This window comes from Paroedura picta, chromosome 4, assembly GCF_049243985.1.
Source record: "Paroedura picta isolate Pp20150507F chromosome 4, Ppicta_v3.0, whole genome shotgun sequence".
In the NCBI taxonomy this organism is placed as follows: Eukaryota; Metazoa; Chordata; class Lepidosauria; order Squamata; family Gekkonidae; genus Paroedura; species Paroedura picta.
Genome location: NC_135372.1, coordinates 92,413,164 through 92,428,560, shown reverse-complemented (window position 1 = coordinate 92,428,560; position 15,397 = coordinate 92,413,164). Strand labels below are relative to the sequence as shown.

General features: G+C 43.2%; 1 protein-coding gene across 3 annotated transcripts in view; it reads left to right on the top strand.

Annotated features, from left to right (window-relative positions):
• Nucleotides 1-99: 99 nt before the first annotated feature.
• Nucleotides 100-15,397, top strand: part of SYPL2 (synaptophysin like 2) — a 37,491-nt gene continuing 22,193 nt past the window's right edge. The window contains exons 1-3 of one of the 3 annotated variants that reach the window (XM_077334221.1): nucleotides 120-244; nucleotides 2,257-2,324; nucleotides 12,915-13,031. In XM_077334221.1, the coding sequence (XP_077190336.1) occupies nucleotides 13,028-13,031 (4 nt within the window). In that variant the 5' untranslated portion in view covers nucleotides 120-244; nucleotides 2,257-2,324; nucleotides 12,915-13,027. Of the gene's footprint in view, nucleotides 245-2,256; nucleotides 2,325-12,914; nucleotides 13,032-15,397 lie in introns of all 3 variants that reach the window. The other 2 variants (XM_077334223.1, XM_077334220.1) reach the window with 2 other exon arrangements.

Genomic DNA, 15,397 nt, shown 5'->3' with positions numbered 1-15,397 from the left:
GGGATTTCACAATGCCATCGTGCAATTGGCCCGGAGAATAATCAAATCAAGCATTGATTGGCTGGCGGTTGCCAGGGCCTATAGAGAACAATAGTTCCGTCCCGCCTCGCCTCCTAGAGGAAGAGGCTGAGGACGGAGCGATAGCGAAGAGGAGCGTGACGTCCTGGGTTGCCCGCCACGGATCACAGGAATGTCTGCCCTCGCGAGCTGCCGTGCGTCAAGGATGCTTCCTGCATTCTTTATGGTATCAATCTTTGTCATCACCTAAGCTAATCAGAAGCTGCCTGGCACTCCCACGAGCTGGCAACAGATAGCTCCCCCACCTGCCCCAACGTGCTGCCCAGGACTTAAAAAAAAAAAAGCAACTGTAGCTCTTAAATATTGAAACTGGGATTTTATCCATGTGCTTTGATCATTCAAGCACGTTATTATTGAGCTATCAGAAACAGCGAGCTCGTGCTCATTCATCCTAGTACTTCTTGATTTACTTTATTTGTCTGTCAATGAAACTCAAGGTATATTGCACGATATAAGTCAATGTCAATAGAACATGGGCTACAGGAATTTGAAACAAAGCTAAAGCATTAAACGTGATACCCAGTGTAGAAAAGAAGAGTTGGTTCTTCTATGCCACTTTACCAGAAGGAGTCTCAAAGTGGCTTTCATTTGTCTTCCCTTTCCTCTCCCCACAACAGACACCCTGTGAGGTAGGTGAGGCTGATAGAGCCCTGATATCACTGCTCAGTCAGAACAGCTTTATCAGTGGCCAGCCCAAGGTCACCCAGCTGGCTGCATGTGGAGGAGTGGGGAATCAAATCCAGCTTGCCAGAATAGAAATCCTAACCACTACACCAAGCTGGTATTGTATAAGCAGAAAACAAGACAGTGAGAGAATAATACACCAACTTTTTAAAGTCTGTGGGCACCTGCACAGTTTTGATACAAGTTGGCAAGCACAACACTAACCAGCTGCTGCAGGAGGTGGTGCCAATAACAAAATGTCAAGGAGTGAGGATTTACATAGCTCTGATTGTAACTCTTCAACATTTCAGGCAGAAACTCTGCTTACCAAGATACCTTTAAAAACAAACATGTTTCAAAATATTTACTCTTTTCACTGCATGACTGTAAGAGCTTTGCGTGGTAGTGAGAGCTGCTACTTAAGCAACTTTTTAAAAATCTATATAGAAGCTCAGCTAGGCAAAAGCCCTAGCTGGCTCCACCCACTTTCTAAAAACACATATTTGGGCATCAGGAAAGATATCTGTGGTGCCAGGGCACCCATGGGCACCAAGCTGGAGAACCCATCCTGTATACAGTGGAATAATCCAAAATCCCTTTCCCATTACAAAAACATCTTCTTAACCCACTTGTTATAGGATGGCCCAATTGTATTTATAAAAATGCCCTGTACAGTTTTATTTTAAATAGTTCGCAGGGACTATTGTGAGGCTGAAATAATACAAGGGTTGGTCTCCAGCTAAAAGCCTAATTGGAGGCTGTAGACTGAAGAGAGCAATGAGAAATAAATTGATCTGATTTGTACAGTTCAGGATAAACAAACTGAAAATAGCAACGTAAAGGGAAGCAAGATAAGAGTACTAGCAAGGCAGAAAAGATTATTTCAGGGCCTGCAAAATGGAGCTCTTCCACCAGGTCTATGGTTGAGGCCAACGTGGCAAGGAAGATCTGATGGGCCCCCCTAATGTTAAGAGCATAGCACTCGCTAGTCGATCTGTGCTCCATCCTCCCACTCCTGTATTAGTTTTCCTTTTGAGAGGTTAATGGAATGCAGTCCGCTATGGTCTTTTAAATGTTTTTAGGAGTCTATTGTATTTGGAGGTTTTAATACAGACAAACTGTAACCTGCTGCATAATAAGGAAGAGTGTGGCAAGATGTTCTTGAGCAGAGGTGCCAACCTCAAGGGTGAACTAGAGCCCCTTGGCCATCTTTGGAGAGAACACTGAGAGCCAGTTTGGTGTAGTGGTTAGGAGTGTGGACTTCTAATCTGGCATGCCGGGTTCGATTCTGCACTCCCCCACATGCAGCCAGCTGGGTGACCTTGGGCTCGCCACGGCACTGATAAAACTGTTCTGACCGAGCAGGAATATCAGGGCTCTCTCAGCCTCACCCACCCCACAGGGTGTCTGTTGTGGGGAGAGGAATGGGAAGGCGACTGTAAGCCGCTTTGAGCCTCCTTCGGGTAGGGAAAAGCGGCATATAAGAACCAACTCTTCTTCTTCTTCTAACTTCAGACAACCCATGCTGACTGGAGTGGACAGGATGCTTAAAGCAGCGAGACCAACCACATGCCCACTAAAAGGTAAAGGTATCCCCTGTGCAAGCACCAGGTCATGTCTGACCCTTGGGGTAATGCCCTCTAGCATTTTCATGGCAGACTCAATATGGGGTGGTTTGCCAGTGCCTTCCCCAGTCATTACCGTTTACTCCCCAGCAAGCTGGGTACTCATTTTACCGTCCTTGGAAGGATGGAAGGCTGAGTCAACCTTGAGCCAGCTGCTGGGATTGAACTCCCAGCCTCATGGGCAAACCTTTCAGACTGCATGTCTGCTGCCTTACCACTCTGCGCCACAAGAGGCTCATACATGCCCACTAGACCCCTGCTAATAAAATAATAGCTAATAAAAACGCCAGATATAAAAATAAGAGGCCCCCTCTGGAGATAACTAACCTCTCCCTTGAAACGGGAGAATTCCTGGAGGAGCTACAAGAGGCAGTAGTTCACACACTGCTGGAAAAAGAATCTTGACCCGCAAGAGCCTGACAAGTATCAACCTATTTTGCACCTTGTGTTCCTGGGGAAAATGTTGAAAGGGCTGTCATGGACCAAATATCAGCATTCCTGTAAGATGCTTCAATCCTAGACCCATCCCAATTAGGTTTCTGGCCTGGTCATGGGGTACAAACAGCACTAGTTGCCCTGATGGACAACCTCTGTCACCGGTTGTACCGAGGTGGGTCAGCGCTACTTGTATTATTAGACCTGTCATCAGTGTTCAATACAGTTGACCATGAGCTTTTAGCTCACCACCTTGTCAATGCCAGAATTCGGGGGACAGCCCTTCAGTGGCTGATCTCCTTTCTTCGGGGTCGTGGACAGAGGGTAGCACCAGGAGAGAGATCTTCAAGCTACCACCAGCTCACATGCAGAGTCCTGTAAAGAGCAGTCCTCTCTTTAATCCTATTTAATATATTCATGCACCCTCTTGCCCAAGTGGAATGGAAGTTTGGGCTGGGTGGATGACACCCAGCTCTTCCTTCTGATAGATGACTGCCCTGATTCTCCCTCAGAAGCGTTAGCCAACTGCCTGGAAGCATGTTGGTTCAGGCAGAGTCACCTGAAACTCAATCCCTCAAAGACGGAGGTCCTGCAGCTGAGCAGGAAGGGTCGAAGAGAGGAAGCATGTCTACCCAACCTGGATTGTGTGCAACTATCAGTGGCTCACTGCATCAGAAACCTGGTTGTGATCTTGGATGCTCCCCCCTCTATGGAGGTACAAGTTACAAGCATAGCATGGCTGGGCTTCTACCACCTTCGCCAAACCAAACTATTAGACCCCTACTTGGCCCCGGATCACCTTCCCACAGTGTTGCATGTGACGGTCACCTCTAGGCTAGACTTCAGCAACTCCCTCTACGCAGGCCTACCCTTAATTTGATCTGGAAACTGCAACTCTTCCAGAATGGCGGCCAGGATCCTAACAGCAACACCATGGAGGTCTTTGAAAGGCGTTGAAAGGCCCATCTTTCAACAACTGCACTGACTACCAGTCAAATTCTGGATCAGGCTTAAGGTCTTGGTAATTACCTTCAAGGCCATGTGCTGCCTGGGCCGAGTGTACCTGAGGGACTGCCTCTCTGTCTATGCCCCTCAAAGAGCTCTGCGCACCACCACCTCCAGCCAGTTAGTGATCCCCGGCCCCAAGGAAGTCTGCTTGACCTTAGCCAGGGCCAGAGCCTTCTCTGTCCTGGCCTGCACCTGGTGGAACGAGCTCCAAGAGGAGATCAGGGCCCTAACGGAACTAAAACAGTTCAGCAGCGCTTGCAAAAGGGAGCTCCTCCGCCAAGCATTTGGTTGAGGTTGACTGAAACTAGGTAACATCTACCTGGCCCCGAACCTCCCTCCCTTGAACCCATGTGACAGATCGGACCAACCATGGGCCTGTTAGATTGTTCACTATGCTGAATGTTATTTTTGTTTATTGTTGTTATTACTACATTCAAGTGGGTAGCTGTGTTGGTCTGAAGTAGCACAACAAAATCAGAGTCCAGTAGCACCTTTAAGACCAACAAAGGTTTATTCAAGGTGTGAGCTTTTGAGTGCACGCACTCTTCCTCAGACTATGAAATACCATCATGCTTCAAACACTCAGAAGAATGAAAAGGGGGGAGAGCTACCATCATGATGGTAGTTCATAGTCTGAGAAAGAGTGCTTGCACTCGAAAGCTCACGCCTTGAATAAACCTTTGTTGGTCTTAAAGGTGCTACTGGACTCTGATTTTGTTGTTATTACTGTTACCTTTCATTATAATCAGTAAGTTTGTATTGTTCTGTTACATTCTATGTTAGTGATCCCCAACCTGTGGGCCGCAGACCACATGTGGTCCTTCGACTAATTGGAGGTGGACCCTGAAGGACGCCTTCTTCCCCCCCCCCCGGCCCTTTACAACACACTTCGGGTGACATTGTCTCCCATCCCTCCCAGATGGGACTATCTCGTTGCAGAGAAACAAGCTCAGGGTTCCCATGGATTTGTCATTGTCATGAGTTAAAATTTCCATGAAAATAAAATGTTCCTTATGTTCATTGTTGTGGCATGTCTGTATCTTATTTTGAAGGGATGTTTAAACATTACCATAGCGATCAGAGAGCGTTAGGGCAGTGGTTGAGAGTAGAGGAGTAAACTACCCCCCCACCGGGCCTCAGTAAAAGGCGTTGAGTGGTCCCCGGTGATAAAAAGGTTGGGGACCACTGTTCTATGTGAACTGCCCTGAGCCTTAGGGAAGGGTGGCATACACATGTAATTAATAAATAAAATTAATAACATGTCCCCTGGCCAATGGCAATGTTTGATGAAAAAATTGCAAGGTCTAATAGAAGAGAGAGCCAGTAATGTGACAAATAGCTGTCTCCTAAAACTATCCCTCACCTCCAATCTCTGTGTCTTTACCATACTTCCATATAATGGTTGCCAAATCTCTTTGCTTATAGCTATTCCCAATCATCAGGTTCTGTCCAGCAAGTCCAAGCACCTCTTGGCATCTGCTACCTCCCTACAATATAAATTCTCTTCCCAAATGCTACGACTTGTCTTCCAAAATACCCATATATGTCAAAAAGCTGCCCGTATCAAAATATGTGAGCAACCCATGTCTTCTTTAGCTATTGGTGGTGGTGTAAGACAGTAGCTTAAAGTTTGAATTAAGAATCAGGAAGTCCTGGCATTGAATTACTCTTCTGTCATACACGTACTAGGTGTTCTTAAGTGAGCTAGTCCTCACAGCTTCCCACCTGCAATAAGGGAATAATATGGATTCAAATGCTTCAAATGCTCAAAAGAATGAAAAGGGGAGAGAGCTGTGTTGAGGCATGTACTAGCAGCCATTGTTAAGTCAGTCCAGTTAAGCATGTTTTTTCTGTGCCCAAAAGATTATTCCGTACTTTGTATGAAATAGGGCAGGGGTACTATAGGGAGAACAGGAGATCCCCCTAAACTCATGTTTGACAGCTCTGCTTTAGCGTTCCACAGAGTGATAATTTATAACGTTTTAACAGCTTACTCAAAAAGGAGAGGAGGTGAGATGAAGAAAGCTATATATGGGGGAGTATAAAACTTGCACCTCAATAGCCAGAGTGATATAGCAGTTAAGAGTGTCAAACTGAGAGCCCCAGATTCAGATCCCCACTTGTATCATGGAAGCTTGCTAGGTGACCTTGGACCAATCACACACTCTCAGCCTAACTGAACTCTCAGAGTTATTGTAAGGATAAAATGGAGGAGCGGAGAATGCTGTCAGCTGCTTTGGGCCCCCACTGGGGAGAAAGGCAGGATACAAATAAATAAAATCAACAAACCTCACACAACAAAGGTATTTCTCAGTCTTGAGATGCAGTTTGTTGCTGAGCTAAAGTGTCTGCACTTCCTTCCTCTGACGAGCTGCCAGGATGGTGCAGCAGCTAGAGAACTGGTGCTAGTGGCCAACAAGATGATGTGGGAGAGGATAAACAGCATGACACATCCCTGGTTCTTATCTTATTGGTACTGTGCTTCACAAACCACCTTTTCTCTTAACCAAATAAAAGCAATAAGTTCAAATCTCAGTAAGCTGCGCTGAACTCAGTGGGACTTACTGCTGAAAATAACATGCTTCTGATCACTCTGCACATCATGTTCCATGCACTATCTAATAATAATCTCCCAAAGCAGCTTACATCAGTCAGGAAAGACAACATATTGTCCTATTCATGAGAACTCCAAAATTAAATTTTACCTTTATGTGTGTTGATTCTCACAGTTTGAACCTAAAGTCTCCCAGTCTCTGAAACTGCATTGCTTTATCTCTGCTGTCAACTTGCACGCTAACCAATCCATTTAGAAATTAGAGTTCCCAAAGTTTGCAGCCCAGTGACCTGTTGGCCAGCTCCCAGCTGAAGTAGGGGCTCATATAAGGAGTAGTACTTCAGATATGAGGGTCCCAGATCATCCAGGGATTTCAGGGTTTAGACTAGCATCCTGAATTGGGAATCAAATGGGTAATGTAACTGGCACTGATTACATGCACGCCTCTCAGCATTCAACGGAAGCAAGCAGCTGCATTCTGTGCCAGTTGGAGCTTCTGAATCATCTTCAAGGGTAGCCCAATATAGATCACATTGCCGTACTTGAGGCTGGAAGCTAAAGAAGCCTGGATCAGCATGGCAGAAGACACAGACTGCCATCCCAAGAGCACTTTCCTGGCAGAGGGGAAAAGGCAATCTTATACTCCAAGGTCTTTAGCCTGGTCAGAAAGGGGAATAGTAGCCCCATTTACCACAGGCAGATTTATCTGCCTCCCCTTTGACTAATGCCATCTTGAGACAAGCTCAGATCGACAATGTTCTCACATGTCCCCTTGTACTCAGTAGCCACTGGCTCTCTAGGCGCACATCCCAGAACAAAAATCATTACACCATTTTGCCTCACAGATTGGGTTGGTTTTGTATTGGTCATATTCCTAGAAAGGCTGGATTTCAAAAAAGCATTTTAAAATGTTAAAATAGTATCTTTGTGCTACGCTTAAATTTCACAGCCCAAGTTTCCTAAATATAGGAGGTATGCTGAGCCAGCCATAAGCAGAGCAGTGCAAGAGGACTCTGTTCTATCACATAAGGAAATATGCTGGAGGTGTAAAGTCCAAGGCTTAAATAGCGATTCAAGAGAAGGAGGCTCACAAGTGGGTTTCAGGTTGCATTACATACAAGCCTATAATAAAACCTTGGGCTGTCCACTGCAACTGCCAAACATTTAATTTACAGTATTCTAAAGATGCCAAAACCCCCAGCTGTGTTTCTAAAAAAAAAAAGCAGTCCTGGGAAAGGAGTAGAGTGATAAGTATCTATAGATTACTTTCCTTGGAAAGACTCAGTTTAGAGTTGCCACACTTCCTGGATTTTAATCAGCATCTCCTTGGATATTAACTGGATCTAAGCATACTTCCCCAATTCTGAGGCTATATAATCGACACAGGGGAAGCTATAGATAGAAGAAGAAGAAGAAGAAGAAGAGTTGGTTCTTATATGCCGCTTTTCCCTACCCGAAGGAGGCTCAAAGCGGCTTACAGTCGCATTCCCATTCCTCTCCCCACAACAGACACCCTGTGGGGTGGGTGAGGCTGAGAGAGCACTGATATCACTGCCCGGTCAGAACAGTTTTATCAGTGCCGTGGCGAGCCCAAGGTCACCCAGCTGGTTGCATGTGGGGGAGTGCAGAATCGAACCTGGCATGCCAGATTACAAGTCCGCACTCCTAACCACTACACCAAACTGGCTCTTTGCATCCAGCACAGAAGGGTGCAAGTGTGAAAGATATTGAAGAAACATGATTTCAGCATTGCTGTTTCCTCACGTCACAAATACCAAAACAAGAATGGAACCTGGATCGCTGTTATTTACCTATGCTAGGGCTTGATAGCAAGTACCTACCTCACTTGTGTTGAAATAAACCACAAAATGTTTATTTTCTTCTCATTTATTCTAAATATTCAAACCTTGCACTCTTAATTTAAAAGTTCCCAAGGTATTTTACCAAAATGACAATAGATGCAAATATAATAACAAAGATACAAATCAGCAAAATGAAACAGCAGCTTAAAACAACCAATAAATACGACAACATATAACACCAATTACCTTTTAAAATCAGAACATTAAAATAGTTTGTTTTTAAGCAGAGCAGCCAAGACACTGAATCAGTAGTAAATCAAACACAATATCACAAATAGCCAAATAATATAATAAAATAAAAAAATATAACCAAATAATGATTGTGTTACCATGAGGTCTGAATACAAATATCCTATTCCTTTAATTGAGGCTTAATTTGTGGAAATGGACAGTGATTACCTCCTGGTTTGGAGGTAATTATTACTTGGTAAATAGCGTGCTATTAAGTCTCTAAACACCTAAACAAGATGTGCTGGTAATCATGGGTGACTGGAATGAAAAAGTAGGAAACAAGCAGAATCAAATATTGTTAGGTTAGGAGCATAAAATGAAGAGGAAGAGTGATTCAGAATTCTGGAAAGACAATAATTTGTTCATTGCAAACACATTTCAGGCAACCTAGCCCCCAACTATATATGTGGTTATCACCAGATGATCAATATAGGAATCAAAAACATTACATCATTAGACACTGAAGATGGAGAACCTCTATTCCATCTGTTAAAAAAAGAACTGGAGCTGACTGCGGTATACGTCATGGCTTGTTAATATAAAAACTTAGAATAAAGTTGAAGAAAAAGCACTAGGTGTTATTAAGTTCAAATGAACATGAATCAGAACAACTATGGTTGAAACTAGAGACATTATCAAGGAATATTATGCAAAGACTATTCCTATAGCCAAAAGAGATGAAGAGCCTTAATGGATGACTGATGAAACTCTTAAAATTGCTAAAAAATAGACAAGAATTAAAAGTAAAAGATTCCAGAAATAGAATCAGAAGTCTAAATGCAGTGTTCAGGAACTTCCAGCAACTTGCATGTAGATACATTATATATTATATATATTATACATTATAATAACTAATCTAAAGGGGAAAAAGAGAACTATATGGAAAAGATGAAAGGATGACATTACTTCCAAAAGCAAAATTTTGATAAACTATATACAGTTTTAGAAAGTGAAATGAAAGAGCAATTGGGAAAAACAAATCACCAGGAGTAGATGAGATACCAGTAGATCTATTCCAAACAATGGAAACAGGATCCATCAAAATCTTAACAAGAATATGCCAACAACTCTGGAAAACTATAATGACTATACTGATATACTTTGATCATGTAATGAGAAGATGAGAGTCCCTGGAAAAGATGATAGGACAAGTTGAAGACAGCAAGAAAAGCAGAAGACCCCAACATGAGATGGATTGACCCAATCAAGGATGCCACAGCTCTCAGTTTGCAAGACCTAAGGCTATCAACAAGAAGTTTGAGTGGATTATTCATAGAGTCCCATACTTCAGAAATGACTTGATGGTGCAACACACCTAAGCCTCTATTAAAGGGATGGGACTTTTTTTCTCTATAGCCTAGTGACCTCCCACCTTGGTTCCAAAGGTGGGAGGGTACACAAAATTGGCTTCTGTAAAGGAAGAGAACTAATTGGCAGGTTTCTGTGGGAACCAGTGGTTCTTCATACACGCTGATCTAAGGACATTTGGATATTTAAAATGTAAATTGAACTCAGAAAGAAATTGGCCCCTGTGATAGTTTTTTTTTTTTTTTTTAGCATTGGGATGATATGCTCCTTGTAATCTGTGCCACCCAGCTTCCTTGCTGCTGAGCAGGTGTGATCAGAACCTCCAGCCTTTGCTTTTCAAAGAAAGGCTGCAGCAGCCATACTAGCCAAAGGGTGCAATCCTAAATACACTTTCCTGGGAGTAAATCCCATCTAATAAAACGTGAGTTGCTATAGAGTGTACCTGCTTAGGACTGCTTAAAGGTGCTACATGATATAGAAAAAAACTGAATGTCCATTGACAGAAATGGATCTAAAGCAATATATCCTTGTCCCTCAATTTTTTTGAAGGAGCAAGACACAATCTTAAAGCAAAAGTTCAATGGTAACTGCTGAGATCCTGATAAGATTATAATGTTAACTCTCAGCTACCCTGTTCCTGTCATGTATTTCACAATACAATGATTAATCTTCTTAAAGATCAAACAGGTCTCTGAACCTTTTCTGTAATAACCTTAATGCAATGACTCTCCTACAATTTTATTTCAGTTCTCAAATGCACCTGTAAAATTAAAAAAATTTGTTCTTTTCTATACGGCTGAGCTTCTAACATTAATTTTTCATGAGGATTACCTAACATTCTGGAATATTTTCTCAAGTAAAAGACTTCTGTGGATTCACTGTTTCTGACCTTTGGCTGTGTATTAAATTATATTTGCAGGCCTACCCAAAGAGTGCACAGTTCCAATTTACTTTGTGCCTTTTCACTGACTATCAAGATTTCGTGATCCTTAACATATCATTTAAACTGATAGATTAAAGTTATTCGCCTTAAAGAGTTTGTAGTTCAGAGCCAACTTGAGACAGAGATTGTCAGGGGACATGTAATCACCGCTTCTTCAGTTGAATGTTTGCAGAGATGTATTGCAGATACCTAAACTGATGAATAAAATAGTGTGGCAATCACTAGACACATCTATGAAACTCAGACTTATTTCTCCCTTGCTGACTGCATCACTAGGGTTGCCTGCAGGTATAAAGAAAAGTGCCTGGTCCTTTTAATAGAGGCCTAACAAACGGTAATGACTGGGGAAGGCACTGGCAAACCACCCCGTATTGAGTCTGCCATGAAAACGCTAGAGGGCGTCACCCCAAGGGTCAGACATGACTCGGTGCTTGCACAGGGGATACCTTTACCTTTACCTTTAACAAATGGAAATGGGCAGCTGAAGCTTTTCACAGCATTGAGGTAAATAACATCACCTGATAAAGAGCATCTATTAAGTCTCTATTAAAATAACAGGCTATTTTTTCCCCAGGCCTATTGGTAACTCAGAGCCTCTTGTGGCGCAGAGTGGTAAGGCAGCCGTCTGAAAGCTTTGCCCATGAGGCTGGGAGTTCGATCCCAGCAGCCGGCTCAAGGTTGACTCAGCCTTCCATCCTTCCGAGGTCGGTAAAATGAGTACCCAGCTTGCTGGGGGGTAAATGGTAATGACTGGGGAAGGCACTGGCAAACCACCCCGTATTGAGTCTGCCATGAAAACGCTGGAGGGCGTCACCCCAAGGGTCAGACATGACTCGGTGCTTGCACAGGGGATACCTTTACCTTTACCTTTATTGGTAACTCAGTCTACATCTACACAATGCTTTTCCTTCTGCCTTTGGTGGATTTATGAACTGGTGATCAAGAATATGGTTTCATGTGTGTCATATCTCGTGAGGTCTAATACAGGGGTAGTTAACCTGTGGTCCTCCAGATGTTCATGAACTACAATTCCCATGAGCCCCTGCCAGCGTTTGCTGGCAGGGGCTCATGGGAATTGTAGTTCATGAACATCTGGAGGACCACAGGTTGACTACCCCTGAGGTAAGCTTACCTGTAAGCTTTCATCCTGCTCAGGAAGCAACACACAAGAGAATCTGGTGCTTCAGTTACAGCCTATTTATTGCTTCCAGCTGGAAGACACACTTTCTAATGGGGAATGCTCAAATAGGCAGTGGCTGACTGCAGCAAACCCATATATGCAAACCCTATATTTTAAAAGTGCTGTTAATATCATATGACTTAGTAAGCACTACCAAGTTACACAAGGATTACTAAACCTTTATCTTACAACTGGAGAATTCAACGGAGGGACTAAAAGAGGCAGTGACTGAACAAACCATCTTTAGATCCGCGAGACAACTACCAACCCATCTTGCAATTAGCGTTTCTGGGGAAAAGGTGGATCAACTATCAGCATTCTTGGAAGAAGCTTCATTCCTAGACCCATCTCAGTCAGGTTTCTGGCCTGGCCATGGGGGTTGAAACAGCGCTAGTCACCCTGACGGATGACTTCCATCGCCAGCTGGACCGAGGTGGGTCGGTGCTTCTGATACTACTAGATCTCTCAGCAGCTTTCAACACAGTTGACCATAAGCTCACCACCTCACCAATGACGGAATCTGGGGGACAACCCTTCAGTGGCTGATCTCCTTCCTCTGGGGTCATGGACAGAGGGTAGCAATAGGAGAGAAATCATGGACTTGTTTGATTGTTATCCTGTTTAAATTGTTATCTTTTGTTATTATGATTAGATCACCATTATTGTATTTCTATTTGACACAAAAACCAAGTTCAATGTATTGTTCTTTACATTCCATGTGAACTGCCCTGAGCCTCAGGGGAGGATGAATATACCAATGTGATAAATAAATATAAAATGCTGAACTTTTAATGCTAGGATTCTCAAGGTTTAAACCTTTCAGTATTTGGGAGAGAAAAGTAAGTCCTTTTGGCTCCTTGAGTGAACGACGGATTCCCAACATTATGCATTTGGTGCCCTTTGCAAAATGGTTATGGAAATCTAAGCTACAAAAAGTATACCATTTCATAGGTTGGAATACATATGTTCCCATGTATATATCAGAAATTGTGCAATCTGATAATCATGCAGTATTTCTAAATTTTAGGCTACCTTCTGACCAAGGGATTTCATCATGCAAGAATTTATACATGGAGAGAAGTGATTTCCCCATAATGACTACCAGTGCAGCCTCACAATCAAAACTGAAGGTCTCCTGGAATGGGTAGGTCTTCAGTTCAGTCTAGTAGGCCTTCAGGAACTGGATCACTCTCGGCTCCTGGGGGCTAGAAATAAGTCAGTATAGTTGGCAGAATGCTGGTTTAACAGTATCACAGTCCCATAAGAACCCTGGCTACCACGTTTGTGACAGCTGCAGTTCTCAAACTATCTTAAGGGCAGCCAAATGTAGGGAACATTACAGTAATGAAGTTTATATGAAGCTGTGGCAAAGGCAGCTTTCTCCAGGAAAAAGTACATCTGATAAATAAGCCTTAGTTGATAATGATTTGTTAGTAACAAAAGAAAAATATTAATTTCTTCACTTTTGGGTCAGATTGATCATATACAGCCTAGCATACCATTGACAAATTCCCATGTGGAGCCCAGGATTACTTGAGATAACCCCATGGTTGTCATGGTGGATAGTGTCTTGCTCCAGACAGTGGTGTTATATTTCCCAAGACAGGGAAGACTCAACCCCAAGACAATCTTGGATAGTTCAGGGAAGTAATGATGAAGTGGGTGGTACAATAACAACTCTAGAGAGAGAGACAGATCACACCTGAAGGGTGAACAGTTGGCAAAGAAGCTCCAGTTCCAAGTACTGTTCAGTACTCATTATACACAGGAGTATGTGTTTTTTAAAACCCCAAGAAAGTGGGGGGCTGAACTGGATGGCTCTTGGTGGTCTCTTCCAGATCTGTGTGATTTTGATTCTGAAACATGGTTTTCTACGTATTATACTTTCTCTAAGTCAGATATGCCCAGGGTCATAGATGGGATTGTCTTTCTGCCAAGCTGCAATAGGAGACAGCTGCAGCATCTCAGGTCTTGATCTAGGAGCATAGGAAAATTAGTTAAAAGGGAAGTAGTACAAGAAAATCTCTGCAAGGAAGATCCCTGTACTTCTGTATGCAGATCCCCAGCAGGGGGTGGGTGCGCTCAGGATCCATATAAGCACCATGTGGTGTATATATGCGATTTTCAGCTGAACTCTCACAACGATTAGGCCTGCATGTGTGTGTGTCCTTTGCAAAATGCATATACAGATTCAGGACATCTCCACCAGTTCCTGTAAATAGAGATGCCCATTTGCATCCATCTTCCCAATGCATTTAAAATGTATTTATTTATACATTTATAGGCTGCCCTGCCCATATTGATACAGTCATCTTGGGGCAGCTAACAGCAATATTTTAAATCCCATACTAAAATATATTTAAACATTAAATACATTAAAACTCAGTAGAAACTAGCAGCATGGTTGTTATATAAATTAGTTTAAAAACAGAGTCAGTATCAGTTGTCTCCCTAGCTAGGAGAGTAGGAGAGCCCCAGAATCTGCAGGAGTGACCTATGTAGTATTCCCATTCTCCTGGGTGAACTGGCCTCAACCATATGCCTGATAGAAGAACTCCGTTGTGCAGGGCTGGCAGATCTGTGTCAGTTCTGTCAGGGCCCTGATGTTCTCTGGGAGATCATTCCACTAAGCCAGGTCCAGGGTCAAAAAGGCCCTGGCCCTGGTCAAGGCCAGTTGTACTTTGGGGCTGTGGGACTACTATTATATCATATATTACATCCTGGTAAATGTGCACTGACTGTTATCTGTTGTATGCAGCCCAGGGGTCCCGTTCAGGTGTTTGCAGAGTACCTAAAAGGTAAAGGTATCCCCGGTGAAAGCACCGGGTCATGTCTGACCCTTGGGGTGACGCCCTCCAGCGTTTTCATGGCAGACTCAATATGGGGTGGTTTGCCAGTGCCTTCCCCAATCATTACCGTTTACCCCCCAGCAGCAAGCTGGGTACTCATTTTACCGACCTCGGAAGGATGGAAGGCTGAGTCAACCTTGAGCCGGCTGCTGGGATTGAACTCCCAGCCTCATGGGCAGACAGCTTCAAACAGCATTTCTGCTGCCTTACCACTCTGCGCCACAAGAGGCTCTTTGCAGAGTACCTAGCATTTCCAAATTGAGTATTCAATCACAATATATTGTACCTAAGAAAAACATTTTCTTTAGATTGCTCATCACGTCTAATGTGGTTGTGGAACTGTTTTATATTTATGTATAAAATGTGTATCTTTGAAGCTGGTCAAGAGTTGCAGTTTATTTATTTATTTTTGTATTTGTTGACTGCCATTCTTAGGTCTAGCCAGCTTGTGGCGGTTTACATAAAAATCTAAAAACTTCATTTATAAACAATACACAACAAAATGTTTGCACAAAATGTGGCAGCTCATTTCTAAAAGTATGGTCTGGTGCTAGAATACTTTAGGGAGCATAGGAGTCTTCTTATTAAGGTAATCAAGTGAGGCTGTGCTGAATGCTAACTCCCTGTGAAGAAATACCACTGGAGTCAGCAGATACACGCT